Raw genomic sequence first — 20,004 nt, 5'->3', positions numbered from 1 at the left:
ACCATAAGATGTGCTAGAGTGGAGTCGTATTCTTTATTTATATAGTACCTATCCTATCTACTACTACTCATACCCCTGCAGCTCCTTCTCCGTCCATTCCCACACCTTCACACCCAGCGCATCGTCCTCTCCCCTCGGCGTCTGTGGCCCCCCCAATCCCAACAGGCTCATAGTACTCCCCGCTCTTCACATCTCTTGCTACCGACGCCCACAGCTGATTCTTGACGCCCTGGTCCACCGGCGTCACGACCTTATTCGCAACCATCCCCAACAGCCTAATCACCCACGGGCTCCCCGTCGCATTATTCATAAGATTCGTGCGCACCACGCCCGGATGGATCGACGCCAGAGTAAACTGCGGGTACTTGCGCGCCATTTGGCGAGTCCATAGAATGATCGCCAGCTTGCTCTGCCCGTAACGACCATAGGCCCCCAAGCTCTCGGCATCGGTGCGCAAGGTATCGAATAGCACACCTTCCTTTGGAGCGTAGACGTGGCCGTGTGACGAGAGCGAGACGATGCGCACATCGGCGTCCGGGATCGTCGCAGCTGTCTTTTCAAGGATGGGAAGTAGCAGTTTCGTGAAGAGAGCGTGCCCGATGTAGTTCGTGCCGAATTGTAGCTCGTAGCCGTCACTCGTCAGGCCCGGCGGGGCGGCCATGATGCCAGCGTTCAGCATAAGAATGTCGAGACGAGAGGACTCGGCCACAACAGTGCGGGCGGCGGTGGTGACGGACGAGAGCGAGGACAGGTCCATGGCGAGGGGTTTGATGGTGGGCGTGTTTTTGACCTCAAGCTGTTGGCGGATCTCGTCCGCCGCGGTCTGAGCTTTATCGAGGGTGCGTGCGGCCAGCCAGATCAGTGACGGCTGGTGGCGGGCGTATTCGAGGACGCATTGCTTGCCCAAGCCGATGTTGGCTCCGGTCACGAGAATGACTTTGCCGGCGAGCGAGGGGATGTCCTGCTCGGGGTTGAAGGGGAGGGAGTTGCCGAAGAACATACTAGTCGTGATCGTAAGAGGGCTGGCTGATTATATGGTGTAGCATTAAGTTGGAGGGGGGGCTGGAGGTTATATACTACATAGGTATCATTCGATGCAGATTCCTGGCCAGACAAGGCTGGCGGCCCCGAGCTCATGAGGGGTCGGCCCCAGAGAAGGATTCGAATTATTTGAGTACTACTTCGTAGTGGGCGTTTATTTGTCATTTTGGCCCCATGAATGGTCATTACTCCGAGTCCCGGCGAGGGAACATCAGCATCCGATCGATATAGCGATCTGATAGGCAGAGCATCACTGGGAGGAGTCTCGGAAATCGAAGATCCGATATAGTGGGATATGCATTCAATCACTATTTTCTGGCCCCATCGCCAGATTTAGCGCAGATCATTTATCGAGCGAACTGCGAGCCTCTCTGAATTGGGGACACCGTAAAATCAGGTGCGTTCAGCATCAACAATATATAGAAGGAGCGACAACGAAGTAAACAAAGCACACAAACATTCACATTCACATTCACATTTACCATTTTACTTCGCCTCGCTTTTGTTCTCCTCTTCTCCCAACCACGCGAAAATCAGTCTCACTAGCCACGCCTTTTTCTGTTTCCAAAGGGATTTCAATTCATCACTGGCGTCAACCACAATGACCAGGGCTATTTTCATTCGCGTTCTGTTCACTTTCATCCCCCTCCTCATTTTCTTCCCGGACCTACTAAGCGAAATCCCTTTTGTTTTGAACCAGCATTGGATGCATATGCGGCAGCAACATGCTGCCTTCCACGGTATTTTGCCATAGAAGAACAGCTGGATTCAAAAACACCGAAAAGCTATATGCATGAAAATAGACCCCAAGAGCGTGATCCTCGGGTTTCCCTACCAGGTCGTTCTTTGGTTCATTCCTGGCCTCACAGTCGCAGGGGAAGTTGGGAAGTTCTTCATATGGGTTGCAACCACTGTGCAGAAATGGTACAGAGAACGGCGGGTCAAGGACAATGTCACCGCCGGCGTGGAAGATCCTGTTATGCTGAGCGAGTAACAAATCCGCGAGAACCCTCAGCGCGAGGCTTTCAAGGGATATCTGCGAGCTCCCGCCCTTGTGACCCCACGGCTCAGTAGGATGTCATCATCTGGAGGATGATTGATTTTGTATTTCTCTTGAAAAAGGTCTACTATGATAGTGGTACTTTTCGAAATGAGGATTCTTGGAGGTGTTACCCGGCTAGCAAGATTCGAATCATTCTCTTCCTTTAGAGAGTTATCGTTTTCCAGATAATTGATTTCGGGATTCCCATTTCAATCCTATAAACTCTAGCCAGTGCCAGGAAGTACTTAGCTAGTGCTAGTTAACAGTGGTTGTGTAGCCAGTAATATTCGAGATAAACATTATACTACCCTGTTGATATCCTACCACTGCCCACTAAGCTTTACTGTTGAAGGAATGTCTTCTTATTATCTCAGCCCAAGTTCCTGATGTGATTTTTGTAGGCTTTGATTCTACTTTTCAGTTTCAGCCGTGGGTTTAATGAGCGAGATGGACGCGGAGTCACCATTCCCGCGCCATTCGCTCAAAGAAGGCCTGGGAACAAGAGCATTCGCATGGTCAGGTCCCAAATTGCGCTCCCGATTTGGAAGACATTCGGTCATTATGAGAAAAGCGATTGTTTCTTGACCCGATGACCTAAGGGCATGAGCTACTAGGTTGGCCATACTTGTCAATGTGAAAGGATGATAGGCACTGGGATTCGTCTTATTTGTTTCCATAAGCTTACCTCGAGCCACTCTGCTTTGTTCCAGCGGCCTTGCCTCCAATACGTCGACGCCAGATTCATGCTCGTTACGGTGAAGGGGAAGGGGGGCGCCGAGGACAAACTCGAGGGCGCTAGGTGACCACCGCCATACAATATCTGTAGCAATTTTCTTTTTTCAAGTTATTTTATTTATTTTTATTCTTTGCGTTGGCTTGTCTCACCTCTGTAGAATGCCTTCTTCCGCGTCTTAGATATCGGTGTTCGATGAGTGGCTCAATTTTATTCTTGGCACTCCACACTCCAATTTAATCTTAGCCCTTTCTTGAATCAATCCACACCATTTTCTATAAATGAATAGGGGCATGATCGATACCAAGGTCATGGGCTCTTAATACTTAGTCAAACATCTCTCGGCAAAAACAATGACCCTACTTGCCGGCAGCGCCTTGGCATGTAAATACTAAATCCCTTATTCCATGGCTGGGGTCTTCATGATTGGTAGATCAAGAGTCTAGGGTCTTGGCGAAATAAATTGGATCCTTCGATTTACGGGGTCTGTTACAGATTGAGTCAAATGAAGTACTACGTCACGAAGCGGGATATGTACACGAGCTGGTCTCAAGGATGGCAATTTGATGGACGTGTTGGATTGAAAGTGTTAGTGTGTTAACTATGATATGTGGAAACGATTCAGGGGCTGTTTTCTACGTGTTACCACATTACCTCTTCCGAAAAAAGTCCGAAAGTCATACGGAGTACAATTATTATGGAACTTTGAGGCCTTACATAAATCACATTGCTGTTTGGACTCTGCAGCATTTTAGCCCTCTGACATTTGACGTAATAGCCTGCTCGGGAGTATCTCTACGCCTGTGACGCTCATTGAAAAATCATGGGGCGTTTTGAAGCGACCTATAGCTATTTATCCAGAATTTGACCAGGTTCATGGCAACACCTGCGCCGATCCTTCGTATATACATCAAGCGGGGTGGGAATGTGATCCGCGAGTAATAGTTACATAACTTCTTGGTAAACTGCGGGGGCTGAAGAAACAGGGTCAACAACCCTGCGCCTTGGCAGCTCTTTCCTCCCCGGTAAAGTACCATTGTGTGAAAGATATTTTAAGTCGCTGCACGGAATTTAACCGGCCAGGGTCTAAGAAAAACCGTCGTTACATCAAGTAAAACGAAGGCCTCGCATGATACTCGGGGAAATAGGTGCCTCCTACGGAAAGTGTATCATGCAGAGCACCTGTCTGGTTAAGGAATGGAGTTTCGGTGAGCTTAGTATTGTCGTCTTAATCATCTAGAAGTCAGAGCCGAAGGTATAAATACTAGTACATAGCAATAGCTGTGAATTCACGAGGTCACTCTTACCTTCCCACTCACCAACAACCTTGGAACCTCGAAGGCTGAGACAAAATCCAAAATTTTACTTGACAAGAGTTCCATTACTGTGATCTTGTCTCTTTGTCAATTGAAAATGATCTTCCTTCCTTCTCTCCTAGCCCTGAGCTTTCTAGCCTCAGTTGATGCCGCCACGTCCACGGGCTGCGGCAAACAACCGACCCTCACCAATGGAGTCCACAATATCAATGACCGCGAGTACATCCTCAAGATCCCCGACAACTACGACCCAAACAAACCACATCACCTCATTTTCGGCCTCCATTGGCGAGGCGGAAACATGAACTCTGTCACCGATGGTGAGAGTGTTCAACCTTGGTACGGCCTCGAAAGCCGAGCGCAAGGCAGCGCAATCCTGGTAGCCCCCAATGGCAGGAACGCTGGCTGGGCCAACACCAACGGTGAAGACGTATCCTTCATAGACGCCATCATCAAACAAGTTGAGGATGACCTCTGCGTGGACTCCAGTTCTCGCTTCGCGACGGGATTCAGTTGGGGCGGGGGAATGAGCTATGCGCTTGCTTGTTCGCGGGCGAAGGAGTTTAAAGCAGTGAGCGTGCTGAGCGGTGGGGTGATCAGTGGGTGTGATGGGGGTAATGATCCTATTCCTTATTTGGGTATTCATGGGATCAACGACCCAGTGCTGCCCTTTGATGGGGGCGTAGGTCTGGCAAATAAGTTCGTTGGGAATAACGGGTGCCAGCCAAAGAATGTGGGTAAACCTGGTCCCGGGAGCAATGCTTTCGTTCGAACGGACTTTGAAAGATGCTCCAAGCCAGTTTCCTTTATCGCCTATGATGGAGGACACGACGCTGCACCCCTTGGCGTTGGGAATTCTCTTGCTCCGGATGCGACTTGGGAGTTTTTCATGGCTGCTTGAATATGAAATAGTATTTGATGGTGTGGGGACTGTCGATAAAGTTCATAAATATGACCTGCCAGTGGTGAATTGTATTTTTGTGCTAGAAGCTCCAGTAAAATTTGATGACTCGCGTAATGTAGCGAGATGATACGATAGGTGAGGTGATAACTGTGTTTCTTGTGGTGTAGGTGCTAATGGAGGAAGTAACTACTACTATCTAGCAAACGGTGGTGCAACTCCCTGGATGCCTGAGGCCTGGAGAGTCTCCAGGCCTCAACAAAAGTTCTCGTGTCAAAGGAGTATATACAAGAATATGTTGACACCAAACCCACAGCGGCATCTGTCAAATAATGGAAAATGTATTGCGTTGACCGATGAGTATGAGCCGGCTTACATCGAAGTTAACTAGCAAATAGTAATGAAACCGGACCTGAGCATTCCATATTCTTCCGCCGCCACACATCTCCTTAGAATGACTCTCCATAAAATTTAGAATCCACATATTCATCATCTCACAACTGTCACAGTCTCGTATACACAGCTTCATCCTCCTCTCTCAGTACCAAATCTCATCTAGTTCTTCAAGGTGAGCACACCCGGCCTCCACGCTAGGGTGTTGTAGTTTCCACCAGAACTTGGGGTTCGTCCCTGATAGAGGAATTGCAGGTTGCATGGGTCGATGGTCATGGTTTGATCAGGGTTAGAACGAACCAAATCGCCGTGACTGATGTCGTTGGTCCAGGTTGCGCCGCTGTTGGCTTTCCCGGCGAAGGGATTGCTCTCGCTTGTAGCTTGAGCCGTCCACGAACCGCCAAGACTACTGGCAGTAAATGAACGGAAATACCGCCCTTGTGATCCAATTGCTTCGACAATCATCAGATATTTGTTTTGACCTTTCACAGTGTATACTTGGACTGCCTCAAACAAATTGTTCTGAGCATCACTTAGTATCACCTCCGACGATGTTCCAAAGTTTCCGGGGAAATTTTGAATAGACATGCTAGAACGGTAGATCTTGCCATTGTCTCCCGCAAAGAAAAGGTACATATTTGTAGAGTCACCAATAAGAGTCTGATCAATAGCGCCGGTGCTTGAACCTGAGATCTTCCCTGAAAAAAGGGCTTGCTCCGATGACCACCCATTGGCATTGGTGGGGTCACTTGATGTTCGGTAGGTAAAAGTGCTAGAGCCCCATTGATAGGCTAGGACCCAGATGTTCTTTGGCTGAAAATAGAACAAGGTAGGCGCGACGGTTGAAAAGCCCATTGTATTTTGGCTTGCGGATGCCATACCAGACCAATCCGAAAAGGTACCGAAGTTCATCGAGCCGTAGTTCCCACTTGCGTCGGTGGTTGATGCATAGACCAAATGTTTGTTATTGAAAACCACGTTGGTGAAGTCTTTGATTGCCGTCCATCCAGACTTAGGATTTGCAAGAGCGCCAGTTGATGTCCAACTGTAAGTTGATGGAAGAGCACAATCAGCGATGGCAACCGGCACTGATGTGAGCAAGACTATGCTAGTCACCAGACTAGCTTTCGCCCCGAGAAGTTTCATTGTTGTTGAGATTCCGATTATCGATTGTTTTGAAAAAAGAAATGAATGATCAAAGCGAAGCCCAGAAGTATTTAGCTAGGGGCCTAGCTGGTACAAATACTCCAGTACGACCTCTAGATTAAACAGTTTTTAAGGTTCGCAGCGAAACTTTCACGTGAGAAAACAAATTATCCTAATCTTTCCTCTTCCTGGATAAACTCTGCAATGTTTAAATTGAAACTATGGCTTTTGATACGTTTCCTTTTCTCAATGAAATGGTTTCGGAGTGCTGACTGGGTAAACTACATTAGGCAGAAAACAATCATTGGCCACCTTTCTAGGAATAGATTCCGACATAAACCCCGCACCATTTTAGCCATCCCATCCTTGTAATTTGAAGTAGAGCACCATCTTGTGACATAGAGATTCGTGGAACGGTGGAACGGCCCGCGAGGCTGGGTAAATTCATCAAAGGAATTGTCAATCTAGATGGTGACGCTAGACAGATTAAACTTGCCCTGATAGTTATCATTATAGGAATGTTTCACTATAAAACACACTTGTGTCTCAGAATAATTTCTGCTTGGTGGCTATTATCTTTTTAGTTGGGGGTATGCCTTGCTAGACTTGACGCTCCTTGAAGAAAGGTGGACCAAATTTGTTTCGGGGATACTTCGGTGAATTTAACCGAGGAGTTGAAATACTAGTATGCTGTAGCGAGGTTGGAGCAGCTTAGTTTGGAATTTTAGCGTATTGGTGATCGCCACAGCCTCCACATTTGGACCCTTGATTAGCTTCTGCAGACCGTATCGTCAGGCTCTCCTTGAACAAATGCTAAAATTGATATTATTTGATTGGTATATGCTGAGCTATGGTCTGCACTGGACTTGCGTGAAATGAGCCTAGATGTTTGTTAGATCCAGCCTGAAACCTTAAATGCGATCATTTAGGCTGAAAAAAGAACGAGTACCATTTTTCCCGCGTTATTTTACTAAGGGGCTGAATTGACTAGACACATACGTTCTCCATCTGTGAAACAGGGTCCTCCTAGATGATGCAACATCCGTTTTCAATCGGGAAAGATGTCCGTTCTGCTAGTAGTTGCTTTAGCTATAAACTATTCTGCATCAAGAAACTTTGACTGTCATCTTGTATAAATATTGTCTTCATGCTCCTTAGATAGTATCATCCTCTACCCTCATTTCTATTATCCATCTGGTACTATTGCATTCCTCAATATGGTTCAAATCAAGGCAGTAGCCCTGGCTATCTTTTTCGCTGGCCAAGCACTTTCCGGGCCTCTTGACCCCCGACAGGCATCTGTGAGCATTGATGCTAAATTCAAGACACACGGAAAGAAATATTTTGGAACTATTGGCGAACAGTACACTTTCAACAAGAACGCAAAGACCCCGGCAATTATCAAAGCCGACTTCGGTCAATTGACACCCGAGAACAGTATGAAGTGGGATGCTACTGAGCGTGAGGACAAATTTCTATGAGATACTTTCGTATCAAAAGCTTATTTGCGAAATAGCAAACCAAGGACAGTTCTCCTTCTCAGGGTCGGACTATCTGGTACGTACCCAGCTAGCATTTAAAAGACAATCGCTTCTTTGCCCGATGCTTACAAAATTTAGGTCAATTTTGCTCAATCAAATGGGAAGTTGATCCGTGGCCATACTCTAGGTATGTTCTCGGAGCCTAAGGGGCTCAAATATATTACAATAAAAATACTGAACTCGTCAAGTGTGGCACTCTCAGCTCCCATCCTGGGTGTCTTCCATTTCAGACAAGACCACTCTGACCAATGTCATGAAGAACCACATTACAACAGTCATGAACCGTTATAAGGGCAAGATCTATGCCTGGGTAAGTTATGTTACTTTCCATACAACTACTAGTACGTTACTGATCGATTCTAGGATGTTGTGAATGAAATCTTCAACGAGGACGGTTCCTGCGCAACAGTGTATTCTACAATGTTCTCGGAGAGGACTTCGTACGAATCGCTTTTGAAACAGCTCGCGCTGTTGATCCAAATGCCAAGCTCTACATCAATGACTACAAGTGAGTCTCAGCCAATTCCCATTCCCATTATTATTTGTTTCTCGTGTCTAATTCTGATCTTGCAAAGCCTGGATTCTGCCTCCTATTCTAAAGTGCAGGGTATGGTCAGCCATGTCAAGAAGTGGATTGCTGCCGGTATTCCAATTGACGGAATTGGTAAGACACCTGCCATAGTAGCTCACCGAACATGATTGCTTACTTGTCAAAGGCTCGCAAACCCACTTAGGTGCCGGTGGCGGTGCTGCAGTTTCAGGATAAGTACCGTCCTCCCTTTTTTCAATTGAGTAGTAGCTTACGGCCTCTTACAGCCCTTAATGCTCTGGCAGGTGCGGGAACGAAGGAAGTTGCCATCACCGAGCTTGATATTGCTGGCGCAAGCTCTACCGACTATGTGAACGTGAGCTCCTCACCATCTTCCCCCTTCCATCTGCAATTTCAATACTCGCTTGATGATTTCTTGCTAATCACCTAACGAATAGGTCGTCAACGCCTGTTTGAACCAGCCAAAGTGTGTCGGAATCACAGTTTGGGGAGTGGCTGACCCTGTAAGTGCCAAGTGCCAATGTTGTCTAGAATATAACTACTGTATACTAACACCGGATGATGTTTAGGATTCGTGGCGGTCCAGCTCCAGCCCTCTGCTTTTTGATGGTAACTACAATCCCAAGGCTGCATACACCGCTATCGCAAACGCCCTCTAGTGGTCTTGCCATCCTTCGGCTACATTTGACTCGTTTATATTTGGGTTCTGGACAACCGTTCCCAGTCTCTCAGTCAAACCATTCAGAAATTACATGTGGCCGTCGACTATGGCAATCTGTGCATTAGGCTTCCTTTGTCTAGACCAGCCCGTGTGGCTTGGATTATCTTCAAGTCTGAAAGAAATCTTTCCCCAAAGATATCCTTGTTGCGCTCTAGCTCCTCGATAGCTATTTTTAGTTTTCGGCGAAAGATGAAATTATTCTCAATATTCTGACAGTATCTTCAATATTCCTAGTATGAGTTGATTTTGCCAAGAGTATACCTAAGGAGCGAGTATAAACACCATTTTTGGCTCTATTGAATCCCCACGTTCCGCCAAGTGGCTGTGTGCAGATGCCAAGAGGCCGAACGTTTCGGATGGAGACAGGTGACCCAATAATATTAAACTCTTTTTCAGCTGCAAGGGGCCAGTGCGGTTGTTGTGTAGTGGAGACTAATTATCACCTGGCTTCTCACCTTGTCTATTGCGCACCTACTCTATTCTCACCCAGGCGGCACTCATTCAACTACTAAACGTAGACTAGCCACATACCGGCAGGTTAGTAGTTTGGTGGGTGACGAAATGCGAATCCGTGCTGTTGTATGTAATTTTATTTTTGGCTTTCATGATTATTCGGAAAATGTTAAACAAGGGGATAATACAAGTTGAATCGTCATAATTTTAACGGAGTCTTGATCGTTAAAATAAACAAAATAAAGAAAAGAAAAGAAAAGCAAGGTTGATGCTCATGGGTGGTCGTCAGAATTTCTTCGGGCTCTTTCACTCCACATCTTGCCACGGGAAGCATTCCAATTCCGAGGAACTGGACCAATAGAGTTCGAATCAAGTCGACCAAAGTCGCGAAGAACCTGCGCAACTTCTCCATGGCCCTCCGTCCGGGCCGCACCTAGTGCATGTGCTCCATTATCGCAAATGTGATTGGGGTCAGCGCCGGCTTCCAGTAGCATCTTGACAACTGGCACTGATCCATTCTTCGCCGCCAGAAAGAGAGGAGTCTCATTTTCATTATCCTTTGGGTCGGGGTCAGCGTGGTGCTGTACTAAAGCGCGTACAGTATCCTCTCTGCCAAGCTCGGCTGCAAAATGCAACGCGGTCTTCCCCCATATATCGGCGTGATTGACATCAATCCCCGGTACAGCTAGGAGGAGATTGACGACCCCAGCGAATTCGAATTGTGACGCGACAATGAGTGGCGTCCTGCCCAGGTATCGGGTGTTCCTACCCCCTGCCCTGTCCTCAACATTGATATCGATGTTTAGGTCGCTGCGACGAAGGAAACATGATACTACTTCAGGTGAAGGTGAGTCTGATAGGACAGCATAGAAGAAGGGTGTGCGGTTTTTCGAGTCACGAGAGTCGGCTTCTATTCCTTTTACATCTAGTAACAGTTCGACAATATCGACAAAGCCCCAGTAAGCTGCTAGGGACAGAGGTGATGGGATAACGGAGTCTTTTGGGTTCGGAAGCGTATCTTTGGCCGATAACAGGACCTTGATAATCTCCGTACAGCCTTCACGTGCAGCTATACACATAGCAGTCATTGGGCGGAAATCATTCTGGATGTTCGGATCTGCGCCTTCCACCGTAAGAATGCAAGAGATAACGTCAATATGCCGGTACGCGACGGCATCGTACAGGGCATGGTTGATATTAAATAGTCGCTCGCAATCATCATCGATTGCCCGGCTAGCGTTTATTGAGATTTGGGCCGTTGCGACGACTCCGCTCCGCGCCGCCCAAGAAAGGGCTTCCATTTCATCGAAGAGTGCATCTTGTCGATAAAGATGGTTGTTTAGGGTATTGAAGAAACGGCGGTTTGCTTGAGCTAGCGCGTTGATGTCGCGCGAGGAGTCTAAGTTGGTTGCGATCGCAAGTAGGATTTCACCGGGGAGGCTATCCATGGGATGGCAGTATATGCTTGTCCTGATCCAGAATTCCCGGGGACCCTAGGCGGTGATAATATGGACTGAGAAACGAGGAGTGGATAGTAGCAAGTGGTGATCGGTAAACTGCCCAGGCGTTGCAGTCCATTCAGGGGAGGAGAGTGGTTGAGCCTCAAGTCTTGGCGGGCCACCCCTTTCAGCATAAATCAACATCAGCGTCAGCCACTACGTGATTGAGCGGGGTAAGCGTATGTTGAAGACCTAGTATATTCCGAAATTCAATTTCAAAATGTCATAAATATTGTTTTCAAGTGCCCATACGCTGACTGTGTCGAGAGTAACACAACTGCTTATTACTCTCTCAATTTAGCCTCGAGTTGCTTGTCAAAATGGAAGACATCCAAGCAAGGCCGTTTTTCTTTCTACGCCAATATTGATAGCGAGAAGAAATATCAAACATCCACCAGTGCTTGGAGTGAGTTGCAAGAAAGCCAAGCCAAAGCCGAAGTCGCTGTCATCTTCAAAGCCGAAACTGGATGACTCAGCAACATCGGGAACGGTGAAATCCGGCAAACCCGACGAGATCCGAGAAACATTCTTGCAATCCAGTTAGACTCAGTGCTGACCACGGGCCACAGCTTATTCGGCATGCGATCAAGCCTCTCGTGTGAATTCTGCAGGTGGGATAATGACCCCTGGTCAAGTGACATCACTCGTCACATTAGATTCTGGGCTGACATTTGAGCTATAGGAAGTCAAAAATCAAATGCATTAATGAAGGCACGGCACCATGCCAAAAGTGCCGAAAATCAAGAGTACCAGGCTGTGAACTTAGCAGACCACCAAGCAAGACCCCACGAAAGGCCATTCGTCGCGATAGACTTGATACCCCAGGCCGACGTTCCGTCAACGAACACGAAAATGAAAGCCCTGTGCCGTCAAGTACAGCGACTTCACCTGCAAGAGTAGCCCAGGATCTGCAACCAAGCACTCAAAAGCTCCCGCATGACGAAGGAGATCTCTCGCATACTGACAGACACTTGACGGGATTGTCAACTGACCTTGTCTTGAAATCATTAAACGTCTTTGTGAATAAATACCCCGAGCTGGCCATTCTTCACCTCCCCTCCTTCGCCAAGAAGCACCAATCGCAAGATACAAAGGAAATCAAGACTCTGCTAGCTGCCTTGTTGGCAATCACCCGATCCCATCCTTTGCTCATCACCTTTCCTTGGGAAAGCTCTCTCTTACCAAAAGAGCGCTATGCAGAGTATGCCCGAGACAGACTGTCTCGAAGCTCTTTTGAGGCCCCCAGACTCGAAGTAGCGCAGGCGCTTCTTATAATGACTGTATACGAGTGGGGTACTCGAGAATTTCACCGGGCCTGGATTTACTGTGGTAAGTTCGAAATTAACCTAATCTTCAAGTCAACGGTGAGCTAATGACCAGAAGGTATCGCCACAAGAATCATGCAAGCTTTAAATAGTTCACGGATTGCACCTTATCCACTAGATTCGACTCCGAACCAACGTGAGGCTGTGTCTTTTGCGATCGAGAATAGAACCACTTGGGCCTGCTTCATCCTAGATCGCATGGTCAGCTCTGGGACATACAACCCTCCTATGCTCCCATGGTCGGAGATGGAAAAACTCAAAGTGTTTCGGCCTCTAAGTGCGGTCGAGTTTGCATTTGGACCTGATCTTGTTTCGCAAATGAATGGCACTGAAAACAATCTTTCAACACCACAACGCGAGCAGACCGCTCTGTTCGACATCACACAGTCCTTCGAAGTCCTCGTCTCTGGATTTGATATCTGGGCACAAGTCATGACTTTCATCTATAATGATGGACGTCGCGCGCCGGGAATGTGCGCTCCACAGAATTGTCCTTGGGCTTCTGAATCACCCTGGTCAAAAACAAGACATCACCTTCAAACATGGCGGGCCAATCAGCACCACAGGCTTTACTATCCTGATAATAGTGTGCTGGCCCACACGACATTAGGCTACGGGGAATCTTTTACTTATCTTAATTTGCTTTATTCAATATGGTACGTGCAGAACCTTTTCCTCGGCTCCTGCTTAGCGGACATTAATAAGGTGAACTTTAGTACATTAATGCTTCACCGTGAATATTTTCCATTCATGCCAACTGGACTGACGGCCCCCAGAGGACCAATAGACCCTCCAACACTCGAAGGGGAGTCACCAGAAGGATGGTGGGAAGCAAGTGCATTTGAGTTGTTCGGAGCCGCAGAAAACATTGCCTGCCTTCTGCACGAGGCTTCTGAATGTGGTGCCGAGATTATATCTCCCTTTGTGGGATTCTGTGCATTTTCAGCGGCATACATGAATCTTTACGTTTTCAGGTTTCCACAAATGAACCTGGGCCGTAGCCAGAATGCAGAGCGCAACCTGACTTACTGCATGGCTTATCTTGAAACTTTTCGACAGGTGTGGACACTCGGAGATAGTTGGGTAAGTTACATTGAGACCCCCCAGCCCTTTCTTTCTAGAAAGTGTGACTAACAAGCAGTTTTCAATCGAATAGCTCGCAACTATCAAGAATGCATCGCTTTTGTACCAGCGAGCCACGTCCGATAGGTCCCGATACCAAGGGAAATCACGGGCAGACTTCGACGTTCTGCATCAGTCGATCCACGAATTTCGGGTTGTTGACCGATCTGACCAACATCTCCAGGAAATAGAGGGCGCGGAGCGAGAGGCCGTTCCAGTTCCTACTCCCGCGACGAATGCCGGTACGGATTCGTTGGATCTGGATATGCCGCTCAACAATCTTCTCACTGAAGTCAGCACGTATGCCCATGAACAAGGAATGTGGTCACACTGGTGGGGATCGCTTGATGACATTAATATGTCTGTGTTCCAAGACCAAGATAATCCAGCATAGACGAAGGTATGACGGTGTTGCCACAACTAGTCACGAAAGCTTTCAACCAGATTGGCAAAGCAGATTGGCAATTGCCTTTGCCAATCTCGCCAATATTTAATAAACATTGAAATACCCTTTTCCAATTCCAATAGGGTTTATCTACCTGGCGGACTCGGATGTTTCGGGGTCGCAATTTTCAGTGGCGTCTATGCACTCTCCCCTTTAGGCTAGTCCGCTTCACGAAACCAATGCTCAACACCAAAAGTTGATCTTGGCCCCACTGTGCTAGCCATTATCAGTAAACCTACTCATGTTTCGGTGGAGTCAATCTGGCTATCTATCTGGCTGAAGGATTTAGCAAAATATATAATAAATGAAAGCAAAGAAGCCTGTACAACTACCCTCTCATTGATGGTTATCTCCAGCTTATTCTACCTCCGACCATCTCTATAGTCCGATCCCAAAAGAAAGCATGGCCACGCAAGTAGTAGGAAGTTCTACTGAGCAGACCGGAGAGGCTGGAGCTGCAATTTATTCACCATTCGTATTATCAGTCTACGATCTTTGGGTTCTCAAAATCTCAAATTCATTTGCTTGGCGCTGCCCGACAAAGAGCATCCAATTGCCATTCTTCAAACAATTCATTGGCAAAAGACATCTCGACATTGGTCCCGGCTCAGGCTATTATCTTGAGCATGGCAACATTCCAGAAGAAACCGCAGTGACATTACTGGATCTAAACACGAATTCACTTAACGTCGCAAAGCAACGACTTGGCAGACCGTCGACTGTGACCATCGAAGCCGATGTGACCCAAACACTTCCCCTGGAAGGTGTCTATGATTCAATCTCACTGTTCTTTCTTCTCCATTGTCTTCCCGGTCTTTTGGAAGAGAAAATGAAGCTTTTTACCAGTTTAAAGCCTCATCTGGCGCAGAAAGGAGTTGTGTATGGATCCACTATTTTGGGGAAGGGTATTCAACATAACTGGTTCGGGACTCGTCTTATGAATTTCTATAATAATAAAGGCGTCTTTGGAAACCGGGATGATGGAGAAGAAGAATTTCGCCAGGCTCTCTGCAACGAGTATGAGAATGTCGAAACGAGAATTGTTGGATGCGTGCTCCTATTTTCAGCTTCACGGCCCAAGGACGACTCGGAAAACAGCGATTGAGAGAGGCTTATTAAAGTGAGCTCATGTATTCTCAAAATTATTGCCCAAGTGATCTAGCAAACCTTCCAAGTGGAAAAAGGCCGTGAGCCTATTAGCTTGTAGCCGTTTAAGCAGCCGCCAACGACCTTCGGGCATCGGCGCCGATCGCCGATATGTGGCAACCCCAACTTCTCCGCACTTTCTCCACGATTTCACGTCGCCATCGAGGGGTTGGGGGGGGCGGTATACATAGCCTCATAATGCAGGCTTGCGATCGCTGTTACCGTCGCAAGTCAAAATGCGACAAATCCATTCCTACGTGCGGCCAATGCCAAAGAGCGCGCGCGCCATGCCATTACGTGGACCGGACCCGGGAACCGACTGTCCGCCGAGAAGTCTTTGACCGGCTTGAAAGACGCTTGCGACAAATGGAGGCCAAGAATCGCGCTTTATCTTCGCAGCTGGTCTCGCACCAGACATCTCAGCGGAGTGAATCTAGTCATGAGCAAGGTCAAGATTCTCAACCAGCACCGCAGAGCCCCGACGCGACTCCGTTCCCATTTGACCGCGGTGAGGTCGCCGACGAGGTATCCTTTCTCTCCCGACAGGCTGGTGGCGATGGCCAGTATCTGGGTGTTGCTAGTGGGGTTATATTTGCGGATCTTGTTCAGGGGGTTGCTTCGTTGCATCCACCCGTTCAGCAGGGACAATCCGTCCACCGGACGTCCTTGCGATCTGTTACGGCCCCACAGCCTACCTCCTCGCTATCACTCGCACAGGAGACCTTACCACCGGAGAGAGTAGCTCGACATTTACACGAAGCGTATCTCAGTCATGATCACCTCTGTTTTCCATTCCTCAACCGCCACTTCGTACTCGCAAACCTTGACCGCATTTACACCGATGGCTCTGTCCTGGAAAGAGATGCTGGAATGTCATTCATTTTCTATATGATCCTTGCAATCGCAATGGCTAGTGCTCATAAATGCGAGTGGCAGTCTTTGCCCGAGAGCGAGAACTTCCAAGCTCGCGCCATGGCTCGGGTGAACGAGGTCTTGCAGTGCACCGACATTAAAGCCCTCCAAGCGGTACTCCTCCTATGTCAATATAGAATGACCAGTTCGGCAGAAGAAACTTCAGCGAGCCTATGGCATATGGTTGGAATTGCTGCTCGGATGTGTTTTGAATTGGGACTGCATCGTAACCAGACTTACCGTGCCCCGACAATGTCTCACGCTACTAGCAACAGCGAGCTTCTAGCCGAGAGTGAGACTCGTCGACGATGCTTTTGGTCTGTTGTTGATATGGATAGGTACGAAATCAAATCTCGATTTTCTCCTCCCTTGCTGACACATATTATAGGGTTGTCAGCATTACCTTGGGCCGGCCACTAGCTATCCATCTTGAAGATGTAGATACCACCCTTCCAGACCCAAATCTTGATGAATCGAATGGCATAGATGTGGAAAGACATGATGGAACCCCATCCCCGACAGCCATATTCAATCATCTGACTCGATATCGAATACTTAGCGGCAAGGTCATGGTCTCACTTCATAGCTCCCGCGGGCAGACTCAGGATGAGACTTCTACCGGAGCAACACGCTTGGCGTTGACTCAGGAGTTAGAGAATTGGAGGAGCGAGACAGCAACTTTGTCTCTTATCGCAGATACCCAGAAAACGCGCCAATCTAGTTATCTGTCACCTGAGTGGTATGAGTTGCTATACTACAACACGCTGCTTATGCTTTATCGACCCTCACCAGCGCTATCCAACATCCCCACTCGCGCGCCTGTCGTACTTCAGCCTATATTTGACGCCTCGAGAGAAGCAATCTCTCGCTATGCAATGTTGCATACATCCCAACGCATCAACTATACTTGGATCACTCTGCATGCTGTTTTCATGGCCGGCCTATCTTACATTTATGCCGTGAGCCGCCATTTCCGCGCACGTCGTGCAACCCCAGAGGTGGTTGGTTCTGCCGCTTCCCTTACAATCGACCCAACGATCCTCGAAGTTGTCAATACTTGCCGGTCTTGCTCGATTGTACTGGTAGCGGTATCAGAGCGCTGGGCTACACCGCGTCATTGTCATAAAGTGTTCGACCGTCTCGGTGACGCTGTTCTTGCCGACGTCATTTCATTTTTTACCAAGTCGCAGTCGGCTGGTCCGCTAATACCGACTGTTCAGCAAAATCTGCCATCAGATACACTGGCCACGCCCCACACAGAGTCCCAACTTTCTGTGTTTGATCCCAGCGTTCATATAGCCCCCATGCAAGATTCTTCTCCTTCCGTAATAGGTGTTGATTCAGTGCTCCGAGACTGTTTTGAAGATTTGCAGCATTTCCATGATGCACATGGAGGCGACGGGCCGATTCAACAACTCTCTCAAGACTGGCTACATGAAATCGGAGGTATGGCTTTAGATGCAGTGCATTTGTGGGGAGAATGAATAAAAACTCTATAATCTAAACTAAAAATGATATGATGTTGAAAAAAAGGTCATTAGCAGCAGGGATTCTCAAATGCGACCTTTTTCAAGAAACCTCACGGGAACAGGGACTAGCCGACTGCGAAGAAATTCTCCAATGCCCTTACCAAGCCCATCAATTCTGCTCGAACTGGCAATACCGCCATCCAGAAAATCCAGAACGCGGAAATGGACTGCCAAAATATTGGGAAACTCACAGCGCTCCACCCTTCTCTCTTCTCCATCTTCCGTATTATCAGTCCAGTCATCTCCAAACAAGAGTTTCAACTGAGAAACTGTAAGAAACGATTGTAGCCATGGATATTCGTCATCATGTCGTGCAAAAAAGCCGATATTAGAGTTGTTCGCCTTGTCACCAGATCGTGCATGCACAATGCTTCCTAATGGTGCTAGCTGTGTTGGGCCAAATGACTCCAAAGAGACAGGATGCATAGTCTCATAAGAGGGCCGTTGAACTGGCTGTTTCATAGTTATGGATGGAGGCGCGACTTGGATCTCGGGACCATCTGGAAACAATATAGCCCGGTGATTGAGAAGATTCATCTTAATCGACACAGGGAAGATTTCCATAAACGGCTTTGGGTCCATGGTGCGGAAGTCGAGATTCATATGATAGCCTATACGTTGTAGGTAGCAAACTCATTAGCTAACTGTTCAATGTCGGGGAGGGTACTCAGATATAATTAGAACCGCCATACCTGGATAGCTCTGCATGCGAAGAGCATAGATGGGAATTTTGAATTTCGAAGCAGCGATATCTTCCAATTTCCTCGCTTGTGCAAAGACACGAAGGGATACGGTGCCTTCTTGCTGGCTTTTTGGGTCTGCGGATGGGCAGCCGTACAGCTCGATGGATAGTTTGCTGAACTTATTATGGCGGAAGATATGGGATAGCTGGTTGCGCATCATTTCTGCCTTTTCGGCGACATCTAATCCGTTGATGTAGAAGGTTGCCTCGGCTTGGTAGCCACCAGGTGCGGCAATGATTGCTTTAGTTGTATCAGGTGGTGGGTTTCCAGCAATGCCGCAGATTCGTATGCGGTCCGAGCCTATTTCTTCAATCTCAACGTTGTGGAGATCCGCCACAACATCCGAGTTGAGGTATTGTTCTCCTTGGAGTTCGTAGAGGAATTGGGCAATAGTGTTATGCTTTGTCACTGCACCAGCATATTGCTGACACTTAGTGATGATGCAGGTACCGTCTGCTTCGATCTCTGCTATTGGGAAAGAAAGATCTACCAATTTTGGTAAAATCGCTTTGAAGCCAGAGAAATTGGCTCCTGTGACGTAAGGACCACACTCGATCAAATCTGGAGAAGAAATTGTTAGAAAAATTATTTCTTTCACTTCCGGCAATCAAAGACTTACGGCCTGCAACTAAAGCACCCGCAAGCTTATCCCATGCGTCTTTGGACCACTGATACCACCATGCTGCGGCGCCTATCACAGGGGATGCATCGGTGACACGACCACAGAGCACAATATCCGCGCCAGCCTTGAGGGCTTCAACAATCCCCCATGCTCCAATATATGCCACACCGCAATGTGGGTCAAGAGGCCAGTCCTCACAAATCCAATCCGGATGATCAAGATGAGCCAGGTTGCTACGAGTCTTGGGGTCTTGAACCAACTCGGATATGTCATCACCAAGCACAACGGCGATTTTCACGTCTCGATATCCCTTGCCTAGACACATATCACGGACTTCTTTAGCCAATGCTTCTGTGTTCAGTGCCCCGGCATTAGTCACGACCTTAATCTTCCTCTCCATTATCAGATCAATCGATTCGCCGAGTTGCATTAGGAAACCAGGCTCATAGCCTAAGGAGGGGTCCTGGGCCTTCGCAATCGCGTTCCAAGCGATATTCATTTCGGATAGCCAGTCTCCAACAATGACATCGACATTTCCGTCCTGTGCCATGCGATACATCGCATTCGGGCTGTCGCCCGTCGCGCCCGAAACATTTCCCACTCGCAGCGGTTTTTGCTGCATGATGCCTGTCAATTTGTCGCGTCAAGATTGTATTTGAACTTGGAGAAATCGAGTAACGTTAATAAGGACAGAGTTCCATCAAAAGAAATACACTGGCCTTTTGAATTATTATCGGGCCCCATCGAAGCTTCCCCACAGATGTTGAGGCGCGTCGGCCATCGGCCCCGACGTCCTACCTCCCGAGTCTCCACTCTTAACAAAC

General features: G+C 47.8%; 11 protein-coding genes across 11 annotated transcripts; 7 read left to right on the top strand and 4 right to left on the bottom strand.

Annotated features, from left to right (window-relative positions):
* Window positions 1-67: 67 nt before the first annotated feature.
* On the bottom strand, window positions 68-1,000 carry N7481_003244 (uncharacterized protein; the record flags this gene model as incomplete). Its single annotated transcript, XM_057262463.1, has 1 exon — window positions 68-1,000. One exon carries the CDS (start codon window positions 998-1,000, stop codon window positions 68-70), a length of 933 nt encoding a protein of 310 aa, XP_057124124.1.
* A 642-nt stretch (window positions 1,001-1,642) lies between these two features.
* N7481_003243 (uncharacterized protein) lies at window positions 1,643-2,035 on the top strand (the record flags this gene model as incomplete). Its single annotated transcript, XM_057262462.1, has 2 exons — window positions 1,643-1,781; window positions 1,845-2,035. 2 exons carry the CDS (start codon window positions 1,643-1,645, stop codon window positions 2,033-2,035), a joined length of 330 nt encoding a protein of 109 aa, XP_057124123.1.
* Window positions 2,036-4,229: 2,194 nt separating this feature from the next.
* Window positions 4,230-5,033, top strand: N7481_003242 (CE1 family esterase; the record flags this gene model as incomplete). Its single annotated transcript, XM_057262461.1, has 1 exon — window positions 4,230-5,033. The coding sequence occupies one exon, from the start codon at window positions 4,230-4,232 to the stop codon at window positions 5,031-5,033; it is 804 nt and encodes a 267-aa protein (XP_057124122.1).
* Window positions 5,034-5,588: 555 nt separating this feature from the next.
* N7481_003241 (glycosyl hydrolase family 62-domain-containing protein) lies at window positions 5,589-6,572 on the bottom strand (the record flags this gene model as incomplete). The annotated part of the gene is made up of 1 exon (XM_057262460.1): window positions 5,589-6,572. The coding sequence occupies one exon, from the start codon at window positions 6,570-6,572 to the stop codon at window positions 5,589-5,591; it is 984 nt and encodes a 327-aa protein (XP_057124121.1).
* A 1,163-nt stretch (window positions 6,573-7,735) lies between these two features.
* N7481_003240 (endo-1,4-beta-xylanase) lies at window positions 7,736-9,322 on the top strand (the record flags this gene model as incomplete). Its single annotated transcript, XM_057262459.1, has 9 exons — window positions 7,736-8,033; window positions 8,089-8,129; window positions 8,192-8,240; window positions 8,302-8,423; window positions 8,477-8,777; window positions 8,830-8,859; window positions 8,930-9,018; window positions 9,101-9,166; window positions 9,233-9,322. Coding segments are annotated over 9 exons (1,086 nt in total), but the record flags the coding sequence as incomplete, so codon positions are not given.
* Window positions 9,323-10,109: 787 nt separating this feature from the next.
* Window positions 10,110-11,285, bottom strand: N7481_003239 (uncharacterized protein; the record flags this gene model as incomplete). The annotated part of the gene is made up of 1 exon (XM_057262458.1): window positions 10,110-11,285. One exon carries the CDS (start codon window positions 11,283-11,285, stop codon window positions 10,110-10,112), a length of 1,176 nt encoding a protein of 391 aa, XP_057124119.1.
* Window positions 11,286-12,736: 1,451 nt separating this feature from the next.
* On the top strand, window positions 12,737-14,177 carry N7481_003238 (fungal specific transcription factor domain-containing protein; the record flags this gene model as incomplete). Its single annotated transcript, XM_057262457.1, has 2 exons — window positions 12,737-13,744; window positions 13,818-14,177. The coding sequence occupies 2 exons, from the start codon at window positions 12,737-12,739 to the stop codon at window positions 14,175-14,177; spliced, it is 1,368 nt and encodes a 455-aa protein (XP_057124118.1).
* A 454-nt stretch (window positions 14,178-14,631) lies between these two features.
* Window positions 14,632-15,333, top strand: N7481_003237 (class I SAM-dependent methyltransferase; the record flags this gene model as incomplete). Its single annotated transcript, XM_057262456.1, has 1 exon — window positions 14,632-15,333. The coding sequence occupies one exon, from the start codon at window positions 14,632-14,634 to the stop codon at window positions 15,331-15,333; it is 702 nt and encodes a 233-aa protein (XP_057124117.1).
* Window positions 15,334-15,572: 239 nt separating this feature from the next.
* Window positions 15,573-16,706, top strand: N7481_003236 (uncharacterized protein; the record flags this gene model as incomplete). The annotated part of the gene is made up of 1 exon (XM_057262455.1): window positions 15,573-16,706. One exon carries the CDS (start codon window positions 15,573-15,575, stop codon window positions 16,704-16,706), a length of 1,134 nt encoding a protein of 377 aa, XP_057124116.1.
* A 149-nt stretch (window positions 16,707-16,855) lies between these two features.
* Window positions 16,856-17,770, top strand: N7481_003235 (fungal specific transcription factor domain-containing protein; the record flags this gene model as incomplete). The annotated part of the gene is made up of 1 exon (XM_057262454.1): window positions 16,856-17,770. One exon carries the CDS (start codon window positions 16,856-16,858, stop codon window positions 17,768-17,770), a length of 915 nt encoding a protein of 304 aa, XP_057124115.1.
* A 69-nt stretch (window positions 17,771-17,839) lies between these two features.
* On the bottom strand, window positions 17,840-19,802 carry N7481_003234 (acyclic terpene utilization AtuA family protein; the record flags this gene model as incomplete). The annotated part of the gene is made up of 3 exons (XM_057262453.1): window positions 17,840-18,426; window positions 18,508-19,119; window positions 19,178-19,802. 3 exons carry the CDS (start codon window positions 19,800-19,802, stop codon window positions 17,840-17,842), a joined length of 1,824 nt encoding a protein of 607 aa, XP_057124114.1.
* Between the last annotated feature and the right edge of the window lie 202 nt (window positions 19,803-20,004).

Source organism: Penicillium waksmanii (assembly GCF_028829765.1).
Source record: "Penicillium waksmanii strain IBT 27052 chromosome Unknown utg000004l:1.0-5674109.0:1.0-5678898.0, whole genome shotgun sequence".
Lineage (NCBI taxonomy): Eukaryota > Fungi > Ascomycota > Eurotiomycetes > Eurotiales > Aspergillaceae > Penicillium > Penicillium waksmanii.
Note: the sequence above shows the minus strand (reverse complement) of the source record. Positions and strands in the feature narration are given on the sequence as shown.